We start from the raw sequence: 19,829 nt of genomic DNA on the forward strand, positions 1-19,829 counted from the left end.
GACGCTATTAAATTTACATTCCCATTTCCCCACGACTCTGTCCATATTTAACTGCAACATTTTAAAAGTAGTGCTAACTCTTTATTTTAAAAAGCCTACACGGCGATTAAATCAGAACAGTATTCTCAGAGCCCAAATTTGGGTGACCGTCCTAAGTTTTATGTGATCTGAATCATGATGGCCTCTGATAATCTAGGCTTTGTGGCTGGCTCACTGTACTGATGGGCACTGCTTTTCAGAGATAATTTGATTATATTTGATTATGAAGAAATTCTCCTTTCTTCCTGCTGACCTAGACCTTCAGGGCAAAGACAGTGAATGGGGCATACAGCTGACTATCACCTGAAGAATATAAAGGGACTTAGGTGACACAAGTAGATCTTCAGAGGGAGCTCGTTCTGCTTTATTATTTCACTTGTGTGTGTGTGTGTGTGTGTGTGTGTGTGTGTGTGTTGGGGATAGAGGTAAGTGTAGTTAAGGAGTCAACTGGACTCAGAATTAAGACATAAAAAGCTAGAAACACAAGAACTCTGATCAAGGATCTTGGCGCTGCCATCTTGCCTTGTATAGAACACCTCCGTTGGTGCCTCCAGTTCCCCAAAGGCAATACAGCCAATCGGTTTCCTTTTCAAGAATATTTTGAGTTGAGTGAGTTTTCCTTCCATTATAAAAGTAAAACTTAGGAAGAAAAAAATGTATGTTCACATGAAGATAACCACTCTTTAACATTGTGGTCGGTTTCCTCCCAGCTTATTTTAAAACAGAAGTTTCATTTGTTTGTATTACACAGCTGTAATCTTATTATATAAACTTATGCTTTTTTTCATTTAATAATTTAATTGTCTTTTGTATTGCTATACACTCCTCATAAACATAGTATTTAATGGCTGCCTGCTATCCTACCACTCATTTATGACTGCACATTTAAGTTATTTACATGTTTTTGTTACTATAAAGAATTCATCATTCATTTGAAGTACTAATAACAAAAACAACCTGTGTACATTGCAGATAAACTGCTACATAAAATATTATTATTATTACAATATTGATAAAAATTAGGGTGATTGGGGTAAATGATCTTTAAGTGATTAAAAAAAAATCTAAGAGATAATTTTTAAAGGTGATTTGCCCAAACTTGTCACTGCAAAGGTGAGGGTGTACTCTTTCTTTGGGTATGCCTGAGACCCCTGGACAGGTTCAAAGGAAAACTGTCCATTCTGACCTCACTCTCATTTTAGGCTCCTGATGAGACTGTGCCACTGTAGATGAGAAACCTGACTGAGGAGGTAGGACAGGGTCACTTACAAAAGTCATTCTATAAAAGAGGCTTGTTCCAATCCATGTGTTAACCTAAAAACAAAAGGCCAAAGAGAGACGACTAGCATTTATTTGAGACAGAAAAAAAAAAAAAAGTTAAAAATAACCATTTGGGACACACTGATTCAGGCAGAAAGCCAAATAGTGTTCCAATTAGGAGACAAAGACGGGGTATTTATGAGAAAGGGAAGGGAAACAATTACATCAATAGAAGGAAGGCATTTCTATTGGTGCAGATAAGCTAACAGTGATGCTAATTCTAAAGAATGTTTTTAATTTACAGTTCCATAGTCATAATATCTGCTTTCTCATTATCTTTGCAAACAGTTCTTTGGGCTATAATGTTTCTTTAGGTCTAGTCCACAGGTTATTTTGCCCTGTTTTAATATTCCAAAGATTTGAGGACTAAGAAGAGCAAGGCAGTTCCTATGGGATGGCAGGTCCAACTCCAGCTCAGTTTATGTTATTTTTTACACATGATATTGCAAGCCAGGCTTACTTAATTCATTTAGTTCAAATGGGATGAGAAGATAAATGGCTTTAGTCTTAAGAGTGCAAGGACTTCAGCAAGTAGATCAGATCCTTACCTTTTTCTCTGCTCGGTCTTGAAAGGACTCTTCCAGCCTTCTGAAGTAGAACCTCCATCTTTTCCAAAAAGTCAATTAGTTGGTTAACCCAGTTGAACCACAGACTGAGATCCAGGGGCACAATTTTTCACAATACGAATAAAATTGCACCATCATCCTCATCATAATTGTCATTGTCTTCAAACAATACTCACAGGCAATAGATACATGGCCAAATTGGAATAGATTCAAAATTGACCAGGTGAAGGAATTTGAAGCATGTATTACAGTAATATCGGAGAACTGCTCCTAATAGACGTCTACAAATAATGACTGTCATCTGTAAGAAAGAGAATTCTGAACTATTTTTTAATTGACAGAAGGGTGAGAACCAGGCATCTTAAGCAGAAATTATGGAGTCATATTTCAGGTGACAATGGGGGTGAGGAGGTGTGGGGAAATGCTAGTCAGAGCTCAGGCCATTTAAGAATTAAGTAGGCCCTGGACACCCTTACCTTTAGGGGCACCACCTCACAATATGTCAAAATGTAGTTTTTGCTTATCATTTCTGAATAGATTTTTATAACTTTGCTTTTGAAATTGTTATTTCCATTTTGCATTTTTGTTTAAAAAAATTTTTGGAGCCATTAAAATGTATCAGTCCCAAAGCTTTTCCTGGGCCACCTACAAGCTTTTAGTTCCTTGACACCGAGACTCTATTGCCTGATGAGTAGAACAGGCCTGTCAGTGCTGTCTGGAGATGGGAAGGGCAACTTCCAAGATTGTGCATTTCCTTGTGACAACCTGGCAGAGATGATGTATGCACAGAGTCGAACAATAGAGAAGAATTAAGTCAGATGACTAAAGATCTCTTGCAGCCTGAGATTCTAGTTGCATGATATATTCTATGTGAAAAGGATTCCAGTGCAGCAAGAGAGGAGCTCAAGGCTAATAGGGTAATATAGGAATGGAGCTTGTTCTGATTATTATTTTATTTTAGCATCAAATACAAGAAATGTCACAGGAATGGTACTTGTGGGCAGTCCTAGGAGCCAAAGATACCATTAGGTTATTCCTTATAACAGTCCCAGACGTCTTGAGTTAGAGTGTATCTAGCCTATAGATTCCTAACTTGGGTCCATGGATCCTTAACTAGGGAAATACCTATAATTGGAGGATCATAGTTTATATGGATATGCATGCATGCTTTTTATTTCTGGGGAGAAAGTCCATGGCTTTCATCACTTTCAAAATCACTTTCAACCCAGAAGAAGATTGAAACCTGTTGAATTTATTCAATCTTCTTTTACTGATTGGGAAACTGAGTCTTCGTGAAGGGCTTTTCCCGGTCACACAGGGGTTACTCTTCTGGGGCAGGACTGAATCTTCTGGGATTTTCTCCAGTCATCATCTCTCACTACCCACCCCACACGTCATCCCAGAATTGCCTACTTAATTTTCTTTTGTTCTTGTCAGTCCAATTAATAATATTTAATCTTAATAAAAGAAAGCATACCCATCCATCAATTTTAGAAGAATCAAAGTCTGGTTCTGGGACCTGAGAGTGGTTAGATCCAGAAATGCCTACGTAAAAAACAGGAATATACATGTGATTACATAATAAAAAAAAAAGTGCTTATAATAGCAATACAATATATTAGTTTCCTGCTGTTCCTGTAACAAATTACCACAAATTTTAGTGCCTTGAACAACACAAATTAATTATCTTTCACTTCCGGAAATCAGAGATCTCAAATGGGTCCTTAGGACTAGGTTTCTTTGGCTTTTCTATCTTCTACAGTCTGCATGCTATAATACTGTGATTTATAAAAAAAGAAAAGTGCAGTCATGCATCACATGAAGTTGAGGGGGTCGGGTTTGGGGGATAGGTTTGTGGGACTGAGCCCTTAATCTGTGAGATCTGATGCTATCTCCACGTGGATAGTGTTAAACTGAATTGTACTTTAAGATGCCCACCTGGTGTCGGAGAATTGTTTGGTGGTTTAAGAAATCACCCCACACACATTGGAATTGGGTGCAGAATTGGACCTGCGCTCCTTGGTTCTATCTTCACAGCCAGCAGTGTAGCATCTTCTCCCCTTCTGACCACCTGCCTCCTTCTTATAAGGACCCTTGTGATTACATGAGGCCCACCCCAATGATTCAAGATTATTTCCCCATTTTAACAGCCTTAATCTTAATAATAACATCTTCAAGGTCCTTTTTTACCATGTAAGGTAACATATTTGCAGTTTCTGGGGATTAGGATATTTACATTTTGGGGGGGCTATTTAGCTTACTACAGCCAATAATATGAATTTCCTGTTAATCCAATTGATCACAAAAATTTTAAAGTTCTTTAGATAAAAATTTGACCAGCTACTAAATGATTCTGTTTAAGGAATTAAAGTGCTCATGAGATTATGTAAATGTATGTGTATAGGGAAAAACAAAGATTAGAATGTGAGAAAAAGTAGAGTACTTTAAAAGAAAGTATTGTCGGCAAGCTTTTTCTGAAAATCAAAGCATTTATGAGTTTCTTCAGGGCCAGTGAAGACAGCTGGGCTTTTAGCCAGTGTAATTCTATGTTGGGCCTGTGGGAACACCAGGATTAGCTGTGGCATATGCACAAAGACTCGTGTGGCCTTTAAGCTGGTAACAGCTGTTGGTGGGTGCTGGGGGACAAATGATGCTATAAATGGAAATAATTTAATAAAAGTATTAGAGAAATTTCTGAACATTAGTTCAGAAATGAATGAGTAACTGTTAAAGTATTCAAGTTATAGCATTAAATGTTTGTACTTGATTATGAGGATAACCATGATAGATTTAAAAATATGCCCTTAATTTGGCACTTGTAGCTGTGGAGGTAAAACGTGTTGCTATGTCCCATGACCTATTGTAAGCTGTTGCTGAAGTTTACTAAAATAATCCTTAAATGCAGAAGTTTAGGAATCATTGTCCTTTAAACATAGATTAGATCAAATGCCAGGTTCACCCCATAATATATATATACTTATATATAATATAATATATATATATATAATATATACATTATATAATATACATACTATGTTATATAATGTATAACCCCATAATATATATATATATACTTATATATAATATAAGTATATATATACATTATATATATATATATATATATATATATATATATATATATATAATAGTCATCTTCACTCAATTGCATTGGAAGATGTGTTTTGAGCATGAGAACTGGAGTTTGTTTGCAGCTAGAGTGTGGGAAATGCACACAGGTTTGAATGTGGTGTGTGAACTTCATTATGCCAGTTGTGGCAGAGAAAAATCTTAAGACTTGCTATTTTAAGAAAAGAGATGTTAAAAACTTCTCAGAACTAGAACAAGCAGTCCAAAAATTTATATAGAACCACAAGAAATCCTGAATAACTAGAGCAATCTTGAGAAAGAAAAAAGATGGAAATATCACTCTCCCAGATTTCAAATTATACTACAAGGTTATAATAATCAAAACTGTATTGTATTGGTACAAAAACAGACATATAGATCAATGGAACATAATAGAGAAATAAACCCTCACTTCTATGAATTCTATCACCAATTAATCTAAAACAAAGGAGCCAAGACTATGCAATGGAGAAATGACAGTGTCTTCAATAAGTTGGGAAAACTGGACATATGCATGCAAAAAATGAAACTGGATCTCTATCTTACACCATATGCAAAAATAAACTTAAAATGGATTAAAGACTTAAATGTAAAACCTGAAACCATAAAACTCCTAGAAAAAAATGTAGGTAGTAAACTTTTTGACTTTGGTTTCAGATATATACATACACACACACACACACACACACACACACATATATTACATATATATGTGTTTTATACACACACACACACACACACATACTGTGTTTCCCCCAAAATAAGACCTAGCCAGACAATCAGCTCTAATGCATCTTTTGGAGCAAAAATTAATATAAGACCCAGTATTATATTATTATATTATATTATACTATATAATATAAGACCCAGTCTTATAGTAAAATAAGATTGAGTCTTGTATAAATTTTTGCTCCAAAAGACACATTAGAGTTGATTGTCTGGCTAGGTCTTATTTTCGGGGAAACACAGTATATATATTTATATAAATATATCCCCCCCATCTTCCGCCTCCTCCCAGACTCCAGTTCAAGCCATTGTTTCTCAGTCTAGTTGTGACACAGCTCCCTCACACCTGCTGTTATTATGAGCCTTGTGCTCCCCCCTGGCTGAGGCATTTGGTTGCCAGTCATCGGGCAGCCTCTCACAGCAGCTCTTGCTGGCTGACGGCTGCTCACAATGGCTGCTGGCCACTCACACTGGCCACTGGCCACTCCTGGCAGCACACGGTAGCCCACGGCAGCACACAGCAGCCCACGGCAGCTCACGCTGACCTCCAGCTGCTCACAGCAGCCCAGTTCCAGGGAGAGCTGTTGTTCACAATCTTAGCTATAGAGGGCCCAACTTACTGGCCCATGTGGGAATTAAACTGGCGACCTCAGTGTTAGCAGCCTGTCACTCCAACCACCTGAGCCACTGGACTGGCCCAGCAATATAAATTTTAATATGTCTCCTTGGGCAAAGAAAACAAAAGCAAAAATAAATGGGATTACATCACATTTAAAAGCTCCTACATAGCGAAGAAAACCATCAATAAAATGAAAAGACAACCTACTGAATGGGAGAAGATATTCACAAATGATATATCTAACAAGGGGTTAATATTGAAAAAATATAAGGAACTCTTACAACTCAATATAAAAAAGAAATGATCTAATTAAAAAATGGGCAGAGGACATGAATAGACATTTCTCCAAAGAACATACATAGATGACCAACAGACACATGAAAAGGTGCTCAACATCACTAATCATCAGGGAAATGCAAATCAAACCACAATGAGATACTACTTCACATCAGTCAGAATGGCTATTATCAAAAAGTCAACAAATAAGTGTTGACAAGGATGTGGAGAAAAGGGAACCCTTACGCACTTTTGCTGAGATTGTACATTGGCGCAGCCACTATGAAAAACAGTATGGAGATTCCTCAGAAAATTAAAAATAGAACTACCATACAGCCCAGCATTTCCACTTCTGGGTATTTATCTGAAGAAAATGAAAACACTAATTTGAAAAGACATATGCACCCCCATGTTCACTGAAGAATTATTTACAATAGCTTAGATATGGAAGCAACCTATGTGTTCATTGATAGATGAATGGATAAAGAAGATGTGGTACATATACACGATGGAATATTACTCAGACATAAAAAGAATGAAAGCTTACCATTTGTGACAATATGGATGGACCTAGAGGGTATTATGCTAAGTGAAATAAGTCAGACAGAGAAAGACAAATACTGTGTGATTTCATTCATTTGTGGAATCTAAAAAAAATAAAAAAATAAAACAAACAAATAAAGCAAGCAGATTCATAGATATAGAAAACTAACTGAGGGTTACTACAGGAGGGGAATGGGTGAAAAAGGTGAAGAGGAATAAGAGGTATATACTTCCATTCATAAAATAAATAAACCACAGAAATGTAGTGTGTATCACAGGGAATATAGTCAATAATATTGTAATGAGTTTGCACAGTGACAGATGGTTACTAGGGTAAGTATGGTGATCACATTATAAGATATATAAATATCAAATCACTATGTTGTACACCTGAAACAAATATAATATTTTATGCCAACTATACTTTAATAAAACATTGTAGACCCTTCTGTTCAAGAAGGTGGAGTGCTGTGCTCACCTCCCACAACCACATCAAAGTTACAACTAAATTATAGAACAACCACCTTGAAAACCACCTGAAGACTAGCTGAACAGAACTCCTGTAACTAAGGATAGAAAGAGGGAGCCATGTCAAGACAGATAGGAGGAGCAGAGACATAAAATGGTCTAGTCCTACACCCAAGTGTGGTGGTTAAGAATTGGGAGGGATATCTTGGCTGTGGAGGTCACCTATGAGGAGCGAGGGGTCCCAGCCCCATACTGGGCTTACCAGCCTGGATCACCAGTGCTGAAAAGAGGAGTTGCCACAATATCTAGCTGTGAAAATCAGTGAGGACTCCATCCGGCTGAGATGTAGGGCTGCTGTAGACCAAGGTATCCTCTTAAAGGGTCCTAGCACAAACTTGCTCACTCACAAACACTTGTCCTAAGCTCCAGTGAAGGGACAGCAGCTTGAAAAGCACCAGGGACATAGGGGGAGGAATTGAATTGTCTGGCTTTAGCGTGAGGGCTGGAGGGGAAGCTCTCTCCAGGACTGAAGTTCTGGCAGATGCCATTGTTCCTTTGTTGAGTCCTCTCCCCATACATTTGGCAGGCACAGGTGGGCACCAAATCTGAGTTTCCATTAGCTTGGCTAACACCGTTTGGCCCACATTGGTGATTTCCTGAGACCCCGTTCCACTTAACTCACATATCTAGCCCAAACCTCTTTCAGTGCTGCTTCATACAAGCAGTCTGCTTAGGCCCTTGCTGCAGAATTTCCTAAAATCTCTCAAAGGCCCACAAACCTCAAATAAGCAACAGCTGGCCTCAGCATTCCCCAAACATCTTGCTAAGTGGCCTTAAGCTTGGCAGTAGTGGAAGCTGGCCTCAGTTTTCAGCATAGCCTCTCCCAGGAGTCTGCAAGCCTAGCACAGGCAGCTACCAAACACAGATCATTTTGTAACTCCTACCAGGTGGCCCTGGACAGGGCACAGGCAGTAGCTCACCTGGGCTTGCATCAGAGTTCCTCCCAAGAGGCCACAAAATCAATACACCCAAGTGGCTGACTTCAGATCACACCAGAAGACCACCTGATTAGCTTAACAAATGATACAACCAAAGGATGGATTAGGCAGGCACCACAGCCCTGCTAAATTAGGCAGGCACCACAGCCCTAGGCACCTCTGTGGGGTCAGTCCCCCAGCCACTCCCCACCCCCCAGAATAATAGCTCATCAGCTGTAGTCATGGACAATCCTCACAGCCAATCAGCCTGAAGATCAATCACACCCACTGATGCACCCACAGCAATCAAGTCTCAACTAAAACAGGAGGGCACACATAGCCCACACAAGGGGCAACCCTGGAACACATGGCCCAGGTGACCAGGGAGACTGTGTCATGGGGCCCAACAGGGCACCTATTACATAAGGCCACACTGTCAAGATTGGGAATTGTAGCAGACCTACCTAATACATAGAAAAAAACATAGGGAGGCAGCCAAAATGAGGAGACAAACAAACATGTCTGAAATGAAGGAACAGAAAAAAAACTTCAGAAAAAGAAGTTGAAAAAAATGGACACAAGCACTCTACCAGATGCAGAATTCAAAACACTGATTATCAGAATGCTTAATGAACTTAAGGAAAAAGTAGATTAACTCAGCGAGAACTTACACAAAGAGATAAAAGTCATAAAAAAGAACCAGTCAGAAATGAAGATTACAATAAATAAGATGGATACATTAGATGCAATTAACAGCTGATTAGATGAAGCAGAGGTTCACATCAGCAGTTTGGAAGATAAGGTAGCAGAAAATATCCAATCTGAACAGGGGGAAAAAAAGAATAAAACAAAAATGAAGATATTTTAAGGAACCTCTGGGATAACATCAAACATAACATTCACATCATAGGGATACCAGAAGGAGAAGAGAGAGAGCAAAGGATTGAAAAACCATTGAAGAAATAATGACTAAAGACTTCCCTATCCTGGCAAAGGAAATAGACATACAAAGTCCAGGAAGTGCAGAGTCCTGAACAAGATTCAGAGTCATCAAACAAGAAGTGCAGAGTCATCAAACAAGATGAACCGAAATAGGTCCACACCAAGACACATCATAATTAAAATGCCAAAAGTTAAAGGCGAAAATGGAATCTTAAGAGCAACAAGAGAAAAGCAGTTAGGTATGTAAAAAGAAGCTCCCATAAGACTGTCAACTGATTTCTCAACAGAACCTTTGCAGGTCAGAGGGGTTTTCATGAAATATTCAAAGTGATGAAAAGTAAGGACCTACAACCAAGATTACCCTACTCTGCAAAGTATCATTTAAAATAAAGAGTGATAACTATCTATCAGTAATTACTTTAAACGTAAATGGATTAAATGTCCCAATCAAAAGACATGGAGTGGTTGAATGGATAAGAAAACAAGACCAATACATATGCTACCTACAAGAGACCCAGTTTAGATCAAAACACACACACAGAGACTGAAAGTAAAGGGATGGGAAAAGATATTTTATACAAATGGAAATTTTTAAAAAGCTAGGGTAGCAATACTTATATCAGACAAATTAGGCTTTAAACCAAAGGGTTTAATAAGAGACAAAGAAGGACATTTCATAATGATGAAGGGATCAATCCAACAAGAGGATAAACCCTTTAAACATTTACGCACCCAATGTAGGCACATCTAAATATATAAAGAAAATATTGACTGACATAAAAGGAGAGATCAACAGTAATACCATCATAGTAGGGGAATTTAACACCTCTTTGACATTAATGGATAGATCTTCCAGACAGAAAATCAACAAGAAAACTGAGGCATTAAATGAAATATTAGACCAGATGGACTTATTTGATATTTTTAGGGTATTTCACCCACATGCAGAAGAATGTGCAGTCTTTTCAAGTGCGCATGGAACATTTTCCAGGATACACCACATGTTAGGCCACAAATCAAGTTACAATAATTTTAAGAAGTTTGATATCATATCAAGCATCTTCTCTGATCACAATAGTATGAAACTAGAAATCAATTACAAGAAGAAAACTGAAAAAACAAAACAAAAAACCCTACCTACATGTGGAGGCTAAATAACATGCTATTAAACAATGAATGTGTTAACAATGATATCAAGGAAGAAATCAAAAGATACTTTTAGACAAATGGAAATAAAAACACAGTGACCCCAAATCTATGGGACACAGCCAAAGTAGTTCTGAAAGGGAAACTCATAGCAATACAAGCAGACCTCAAGAAACAAGAAAAATTTGAAAACAACTATATAACCTTATGCCTAAAGGAACTAGAAAAAGAAGAATACATAAAGAAAGGAAATTGTAAAAATCAGAGTGAAAAATAAGATAGAGCTTAAATAACCAATAGAAAAGATCAATGAAACAAAGAGCTGCTTTTTTGAAAAGTTAATTTAAAAGAATGATAAACATTTAGCCAGACTCACCAAGAAAAAAATGAGGTCCCAAATAAATAAAATCAGAAGTGAAAGAATAGAAGTGACAAACAACATCATAGAAATACAAAGGACTATTAGGAAATACTACAAACAATTATATGCCCACAAATTGGACAATCTGGAAGAAATTGATAAATTCCTAGAAACATGCAACCTTCCAAGACTGAATTAAGAAGAAATAAAAAAAATATGAATAGACCGGTAACTACTAATGTATTTAAATCAGGGAAAAAAAATCCCAACAAACAACCAGATGGCTTCACAGGTGAATTTTATCAAACATTCATGGAAGAATTAAAACTTATCCGTCTCAAGCTATTCCAAAAAATTGAATAGAAGGGAAGGCTACCAAGCTCATTTTATGAGGCCAGCATTATCCTGATTCCAAAACCAAAGACGTTACAAAAAGAGAAAGTTATAGGCTAGTATTTCTGCTGGACATAGATGTATAATGCTTCAACAAAATATTAGCAAACTGAATTCCGCAACATATTAAAAAGATCATACACTATGATCAAGTGGGATTTATTCCTGGGATGCAAGGTTGGTTCAACACCTGCAAGTCAATTAATATAATATATCACAAACGAAACGAAGGATAAAAATCATGTGATTATATCGTTAGATGCAGCAAAAGCATTTGACAAAACTGAACACCCATTTATATAAACGTTCTCAGCAAAGAACGTTTGCTGAGGGAATAGAAGGAACATACCTCAACATAATAAAACTCATATATGACAAAACACATCTAACATTATAATCAATGGTGGAAAGCTAAAAGTGTGTTCCTTAAGATTAGGAACAAGACATGGATGCCCACTTTCACTGCTTTATTCAACATAATATTGGAAGTCTTAGCCACAGCAATCAGACAGGATGAAGAAATAAAACCACCCAAATTGGAAAGGAAGAAGGAAAACCGTCATTTTTTGCAGATGACATGATACTATATATTGAGAACCCTAAAGATTCCATCTAAAAACTATCAGAACTGATAAATGAATTCAGTAAAGTAGCAGGATATAAAATTAAGATGCAGAAATCAGTTGCATGTTTATACATCAATAATAAATATCAGAAAGAGAACTTAAGAAAGCAATCCCATTTACAACTGCATTGAAAAGAATAAAACACCAAGGAATTAATTCAACCAAGGAGGTAAAAGACCTGTGCTTGGAAAACTAGAAGACATTGTTGAAAAAAATTGGAGAAGACTCAAATAAATTGAAGCATATACTCTGCTCATGGATAGAAAGAATTAACATTGTTAAAATGTTTGCACTACCCAAAGCAATCTACAGATTCAATGCAATTCCTATCAAAATACCAATGGCGTTTTTCACAGAACTAGAACAAATAATCCTAAAATTTATATGCAACTACAAAAGACCCCAAACAGCCAAAGCAGTCTTGAGAAAGAGGAACAAAGTTGGACGTATCACGCTACCTGTATAGTTCTCTGGGTACTTGAATGGAATGTTCTTTAAGACACGCCTCCTCCCCCTTGATTTTTAGGGGGAGACCTCCTGGCTGGCTGAGTTTTTAAGCAGCCCAGAAAGCCAGAACTGTTGGTCCAGTTCTCTCTGGCTGTGTTTTTGCAGGGCTCGTTCAACTTGCAGGCACCTTCTCTTTGTGTTTATCTGTCTGTTAACTAGTTATGTCCATACAAGGAACTGAGCAATAGCTGCCTTTCCATCCCTCTTGACTCTGACAGATGACATAACCCAGGGCTGCAGAGCAAAGAGTAAGTGGGGATCTCCTGGCTGGGTCAGGGCACACTCAGGGCTGCAGGCAAACAGGTAGGCTTGGGGCTTCCTTTGCCCTCTACAGAGCAGTGTCAGGCATGAGAGACCCCTATACAGATAACACCCCTGTGAGGATATTGATCACCACTACTCTAAAGGTTGTTAGAGAATTGCTAAAAACCTATCTTTGCAAAATGTTGTGTAAATGGGACTCTTTGGATTGGACAAAATGAGACTAGGAGGAGAAATGAAACATCCAGGTAAGCTGTCTGGATGAAACACTCTTTCTCCTGGAATTTAAAAAGTAGTTTTAGGGCTTAATGTCTTTTGGATTCTCTCTCTCACAAAGGAAATAAAGCAGGAGGTTTTTCTGTCAAGGAAGTACGCTTTCCCCCTTATAGGGATTCTCTTCTACCTGAGAGGTCTTCCTGTTTGGTGGCTGCCTGAGACATAGTGGGTGCTAGAGGAGAGCAGGAGCTCAGAGATCACCTGGCCTAACCTCCCTGTATGACAGATGGATGGGGGGACCAGCTGGCATCTGCTGAGCACTCATCCTGTACTGGGCTCTGAGCTGGTTAGTTTACTCGTTATTTCATTTAACCCTCAAAATCATTTTGAGATTGGTGGGGTTTTGGAGCTCCTTTGTAATTTTATTTTTGCTTGAATTTTTAAGAATAGTAAGTATGCTTCGTTAAAAAGTAATAGTCATTAGTCTGAGAGCTATCAAGATCTAGGTGTTGCTATTCCCATTTTCACATAAGGAAATGAGGGCTCAGAGAGGTTAGTAGACTTGCTTGAGGTCACACAGCCAGTAGATACTGGAATCAGGAGTTGAACCCAGCTCTGACTGACTTCAGGTCTGACCTTCCACAATACGGAGACCAGAGAAAACTTCTTTTTTTTAAACTTCCAATTCCTGCCTACCTGGCCCTCTCCCATATACCCCACCGATAGGAGTAGGGTTCAGGTTTTCTCTCATCTCTATATTTTTGCTACTCAAAGTTGTAGTAGCATCAGCATCACCCGGGAGCTTATTAGAAATGCAGACTCTTAAGCCCTACCCCAGACCTACTGAATTAGAACCTGAACTTTAACAAGATCTCTGGTGATATGCATGCACACGGAAGTCTCCTTGGGATCCAAATTACTCAGGTTCTTCAGCAACCCAGTCCCTGCTAACGAACTTCACAGAGAACACAATCCGGACTGGAAACAGATGGAAGAAATGCATAGCTCCCCTTCTTCAGGGATTTGGAGATCCCACTAAATGGTCAGGGTCCTGTGTGAGTCCCCTGTATTCTATTCCGCTGGACACGCGTGACCTTCCCAAGTAGGATCCCCGCTCTGTGACAAAGTTATGATGGGGTATGGATTCTATGCAGTTCACTAGGTATGCCGATGTAGTTCCACGCTTCCTCTCATTAGGAAATCTTAAGGAAATGCAAGGTAGTGAGGAAGATAACATTATGGGAATAACCTTCAATATGCTCTAACTTATAAATAAGCACTAACCTTTCATGCCCTTGAGTACGTTGTGATTATTACAAATTACTAGCAATGCACCTCGCAGCAGATGGGGACATAGCAGTGTGTGATGAGTTGGCTATCTAGAGGCTGAAAACTGCCTGGACGCCAGGAAGCCCAGGATCTAGCTTAGAGCAGTAGCCTACGCCATGCCCTTAGCTTGGCTCTGTCCCTGTCTGTTCATCTCTTGATGTTATGTTGGGGCCACTGGGCATAGCCTTGGGCTGGTCCTTGAGCCCAATGCCCCAGCGTTGGCTGCTGGATCTTGCTTGAATGCCCTGCTAGGCCCACTTTCCTTTGGCTGCAGGAACATGCCGTAGGCATATCAGAGACCACCATAACAGAGTGAGATTTCCAGAAACTTGTATAAGGAACTGTTGAAGGAGCTGGGGGTGTTTAACTTGGAGAAGGGAAATGAAGGGGAAGCATGGAAGCGGTTGTTAAATTCTTGAAGGACTGACTTGACCTAGCTTGTTTCATTAGACAAGGATCCAAATGGCAAAATTAGGTTCTAGGGGTGTGTTTTTACAGAAGGCAAACTCAGGCTTAACACAAGGAAGAAGTCCACAGTAATTAGGGCTGGCCAACAACTGGAAGCAGCAAACTCTTTTTGACTATGTGCGTTAGAAAATGTATGGTCAGAGATAGACACAAGGGATATCTGTACTTGTATATTATGTTGAAGGTTCTTCCTTCAGGCTCTAGAAGTCTATATTTCTAAAAACCCCTGTTTTCTTATACTTTTGAGATCCCTGTTTGACTGTCAGCTCCAACCTGAGTTTACATATCCACTTTCTCCCAGGGAGCTCAGCGCTTCCCTGAATGTCACTGAAAGTCTTTCATCTTTTTTCTGCTTCCGTGGCGAGGATGCCTCTTTCCCACATTGCAGGAGCCTGCAGGTGGGGCCTAGAGATATTGTGTATCACACCAGATTAAACTCACTCTGGGTGTTAGGTTATGTCTTATAATATGTTTCCTTCATGCTAGCCTATGACCTTGTCTGTTTGAATTGTACCTTTAACATGGGGAGACACGTGACTTTTTGATGGGAACGCTGGGAGGCCAGAAACGGGGAAGGGATCTCATCTTCCTACATCTCTCTCCCTCACCCACTGAATGGGCATGTATTGTCCTTCCACGTCACTTCCACTCTCTCTGAGCCAGGAGACTACATTAGATAACATCAATGACATCAGTAACCTTGTAATTCTTAATGTTGCAAAACACACAGAACTATGAAATATTTTTGTATAAAATAGATCATGTCATGGGTAGTTACGATTTTTTACTCTTTGGGAAACAGGCAAGTATATTTCAACAATGAGAAACCCATATCCTACAGAATGCCCCTCCCATGCCATAGTGCCAGTGACCTGTGTCTTTTGGCAAGGGGACTGGGAAGGGGACCGGGAGAGACTTCCCAGGTTCCTCAAGTGTCTTCTGCAGTGTGTTCCAGGAACACGTTGTGCCTCTGCTATCACAGCGCTCCTCACACCGCACGGCCTTGCGAGTTCAGCTGTTCCTCTGGCAACTTGCAGTCATCCCAGTGCCTGTAGGTCGTAGACCTACACTTGCCGAATTAAATTGAAAGGCTTATATGCAGAGCTCACTAGTGTTCCCCACATTTGGTTTACTTTACAATATCCGCTAAAAGAATTGTTACAGCTAAAAGGGACCTTTGGAAGCCCAAGCCCCTCATTTTGAAAAGTGTAAGTTTGAGGCTTAGAAAGACAAGGATGGCCCACTGAGCCAGTACCCGAGCCCTGGCCTCCCAAAGGCCAGTGTGGCCCCGTTGCACGGTGCTCCCCCACCTCAGTCACATGCGTTCTCCCTCTGTTTCCAGCCTCGTGAACTTTGTGTGCCACACCTGCTTCAAGAGGCAGGAGAAGCTCCATCGCTGCGGGCAGTGCAGGTTTGCCCATTACTGTGACCGCACCTGCCAGAAGGATGCTTGGCTGAACCACAAGAACGAGTGTATGGCCATCAAGAGATACGGGAAGACACCCAATGAGAACATCAGGTCAGAGCTGGGCGATGGGGTAAAGTTTGGGATTCCCAAATGTCAGCTGGGGGGAGGTAGCTGTGACAGCATTCCCAGGCCCAGGAAAGCCATGATGGGCGCAAACCAGGACAGAGCCTCAGAGAGACTGAATATAGTCACTTCCATGAACTCCCTTTAGGTCTGGGAGCCCATCTAAGAGGGAGAACGGGGTGTCCGTGGCAGCTGTTCCAAACTGCAGACACTAGCTGGGGTTGGCTGCAGATTCATTCTGAGTGGCTCCCTAATGTCTAATTAAAAAAAAAAAAAATTGATCTGCCAATGTTAAAAAATTGGGAAATTTCACATTAAAAAAAAATTATGTTTTCTGGCCTCTCTTGAAAAAATAAAAGAAACCTGAAGAGTTGGCAAAATGAGCTAGAGCTCTGTAGCATCTGTCCCCTTTACAAAATACGGAATTTTCAGGTCACCACAGCCCCTCTATTCCCGGTGATTGTACAGCTCCCTACCTCCACCTGCGTAGTCCCAGTTGGTAGTTTCTTCTGATACTCAGTTGAAATCTGTCACCCATTAGTTTCTACTTTCTGAGCTTTGTGACCATCTCCCTAAAATTTGGCGATAGGCAGACACCCCAGTTTGAGTTTTATTTTCTTCGCTTCTGTCCTGGGCTCTACGTGGGGGACATCTTGATTCTCAGGCACCTGGCGTCCCAGACAAGGCATCTCTGCAGGAATAACTCTGTGAGCCAGATGAGAGAAGAAAAGGGCCTGTTCTTTGCCAATGGTGTCCCTCTTCAGAGACAGGGTATGCCCTAAGCCACCAGGCCCTCCCAGGTGCCTGGCCAGCCCGCTCTCAGTGAATGGCAGTGAGTTACCAAGGCGTACCTTGGTGCCAGGCTTCATCTTGTGGGTGTGGGCTGCCTAATAGTGAGCAAAGGAACCCTCTCTGCTGTCAGGGTTAAGTACACCCCTCTGTCTCATACTCAAAGCCCTGTGCTCTCCTGAGCCCCCGCTTGTCCCCCTTGCTTGCCCCCCACCTCCAGAGCCTGCGGCTCCAGCCAGACCAGGCCCGGGGCTGTGTACAGGCCTTTGCTTCTACTGTTTCCCACCCACATTGCCTTCTTCACCTTCCCTATCTAATCATTAAGAATGTGAATGAGTTCACACACTATGTGGGCATCCATTACCTCCCTTTGTCTTTCAAATACCTGTGGAGGTTGGCATGGCAGGAATTATACATTATCCTTACCTTAGTGGCCACCGGATAGGTTCAGGAAGGTCCAGTGACTTGCCTAAGGTCACACAGTGAGAAGTGGACACAAATTTGAAGCCAGGTCATTAGACTCCTTCTCCAGGAGAGACCCGGCTGCTATACCTCGTGATGTCCCCAGATCCCTTTCGTGGTCTGCTAGTCCCCTCATGAGGCTTCTGCCCACCTCTCCACCTTTATTTGCTTTCCTGTGCTCCAGCCGCCTTAGCCTTCTTGCTGTTTCTCCATCATGCCAAGCTCATTCCTTCTTCAGAGACTTTGTACTCGCCGCTCTCTCCCCATCTGCAGGGCTGGCTCCTCTGCTCATTCCACTTTCAGCTCGCGTGCGCCTCCAGCATGCCATCTCTCCTGAAACCCTTGGCTCTTCCTCCATCTCTTGTCTCTTGCTATGATGTTACCCTATTCTTTTTCCTGCACAGCATTTAACACTCGTTTTTTTTTTTTTTAATTAGCAATAATCGCACCTCGGATAAACCTCGTTGGGTACGATACTGCCACTGCACAAAGCTAGTTTTTTTAAATTGATCTTTTCTTTCAATTATAGTTGACATTGAATGTTATTTTATATTAGTTTCAGGTGTACAGCATAGTGATTAGAGATTTATATAATTTACGAAGTGATCCTCCTGATTAGTCTAGTACCCACATGACACCATAGAGTTGTTGCAACGTTATTATTTTTTCATTTTTTTATTAGTTTCAGGTGCACAAAACAAAGTAATAGTTAGACATTTATCATTTATATCCCTCACACTGTGTGAGCCCCCCTCCCCCCATCCACTATCCCTCTGACATCACACACAGCCATTACATTTCCACTGTCTCTATTCCTAATGTTGCAACATTATTGACTATATTTCCTATGCTTTACTTTACATCCCCTTGCCTATTTTGTAACTACAAATTTGTACTTCTTAATCCCTTCACTTTTTTCACCTACACCCCTCACATTTGGCAACCATCAGTTTGTTCTCTGTACCTATGAGTCTGTTTCTATTTTGTTTGTTCGTTTATTTTGTTCTTAGGACTTCACATATAAGTGAGATTAGATGATATTTGTCTTTCTCTGTTTGACTAATTTCATTTAGCATATAATACCCTCTAGGTCTATCCATGTTGTTGCAATGGTAAGATTTCATTCTTTACTTATGGCCTAGTAATATTCCATTGTATATATGTACCACATCTTCTTTATCTGATCATCTATTGATGAGCACTTAGGTTGCTTCTCTATCTTGGCTATTGGAAATAGTACTGCAATGAACATAGGGGTGAATACATCTTTCTGATTTAGTGTTTTGGATTTCTTCGGATAAATACCAAGAAGTAGAATTGCTGGGTCATAAGGTAGTTCTATTTTTACTTTTTGAGGAAACTCCAAAATGTTTTCTATAGAGGCTGCACCAATTTGCAAGCCTACCAACACTGCACATGGGTTCCTTTTTTCTCCACATCCTCCCCAACACTTGTTGTTTGTTGATTTATTGATGATGGCCATTCTGACAGGTGTGAGGTGATATCTCATTGTGGTTTTAATTTGCATTTCTCTGATGATTGGTGACAATGAGCATTTTTTTATATGACTATTGGCCATCTGTATGTCCTCTTTGGACAAATGTCTATTCAGATCCTCTGCCCATCTTTTAATTAGATTGTTTGTTTTTTGGTGTTGAGTTGTATGAGTTGTTTATAAATTTTGGATATTAACCCCTTATTGGATGTATCATGGTGAATATCGTCTCCCATTCAGTTGGTTGTCTTTTCATTTTCTTGATGGTTTCCTTCTCTGTACAAAACCTTTTTAGTTCGATATACTCCCATTTGTTTATTTTTCCTTTTGTTTCCCTTGCCCTAGGAGATATATCAGAAAAAATATTACTAAGAGCAATGTCAGAGAATTTACTGCTTATGTTTTCTTCAAGGGATTTTGTGGTTTTAGGTCTTACATTTAAGTCTTTAATCTATTTTGAGTGTATTCTTGTATATGGTGTAAGAAAGTTTCATTTTTTTGCATGTATGTGTCCAGTTTCCCCAGCACCATTTATTGAACAGACTGTCTTTACCCCATTGCATATTCTTGCCTCCTTTGTCATAGGTTAATTGATCATATAGATGTGAGTTTATTTCTGGGCTCTCTACTCTGTTCCATTGAT

The 19,829-nt window shown here is 39.9% G+C and overlaps 2 protein-coding genes and 1 pseudogene across 4 annotated transcripts in view; 1 reads left to right on the forward strand and 2 right to left on the reverse strand.

Annotated features, from left to right (window-relative positions):
• Positions 1 to 12,709, reverse strand: part of KRCC1 (lysine rich coiled-coil 1) — a 38,947-nt gene extending 26,238 nt beyond the window's left edge. Inside the window, exon 1 of one of the 2 annotated variants that reach the window (XM_074332299.1) lies at positions 12,587 to 12,709. The gene's annotated coding sequence lies outside the window, so the exon portion shown is untranslated. Of the gene's footprint in view, positions 1 to 1,907; positions 1,929 to 12,586 lie in introns of those variants that run through there. The other variant, XM_074332298.1, reaches the window with a different exon arrangement.
• The window catches only part of SMYD1 (SET and MYND domain containing 1), a 50,387-nt gene that overhangs the window by 3,874 nt on the left and 26,684 nt on the right, over positions 1 to 19,829 (forward strand). For both annotated transcript variants that reach the window (XM_019749221.2, XM_074332297.1), the window contains exon 2: positions 16,252 to 16,428. In XM_019749221.2, the coding sequence (XP_019604780.2) occupies positions 16,252 to 16,428 (177 nt within the window). The remainder of the gene's footprint in view (positions 1 to 16,251; positions 16,429 to 19,829) is intronic.
• LOC141572022 (U4 spliceosomal RNA) lies at positions 18,108 to 18,185 on the reverse strand (annotated as a pseudogene).

This window comes from Rhinolophus sinicus, linkage group LG05 (assembly GCF_036562045.2).
Source record: "Rhinolophus sinicus isolate RSC01 linkage group LG05, ASM3656204v1, whole genome shotgun sequence".
Lineage (NCBI taxonomy): Eukaryota > Metazoa > Chordata > Mammalia > Chiroptera > Rhinolophidae > Rhinolophus > Rhinolophus sinicus.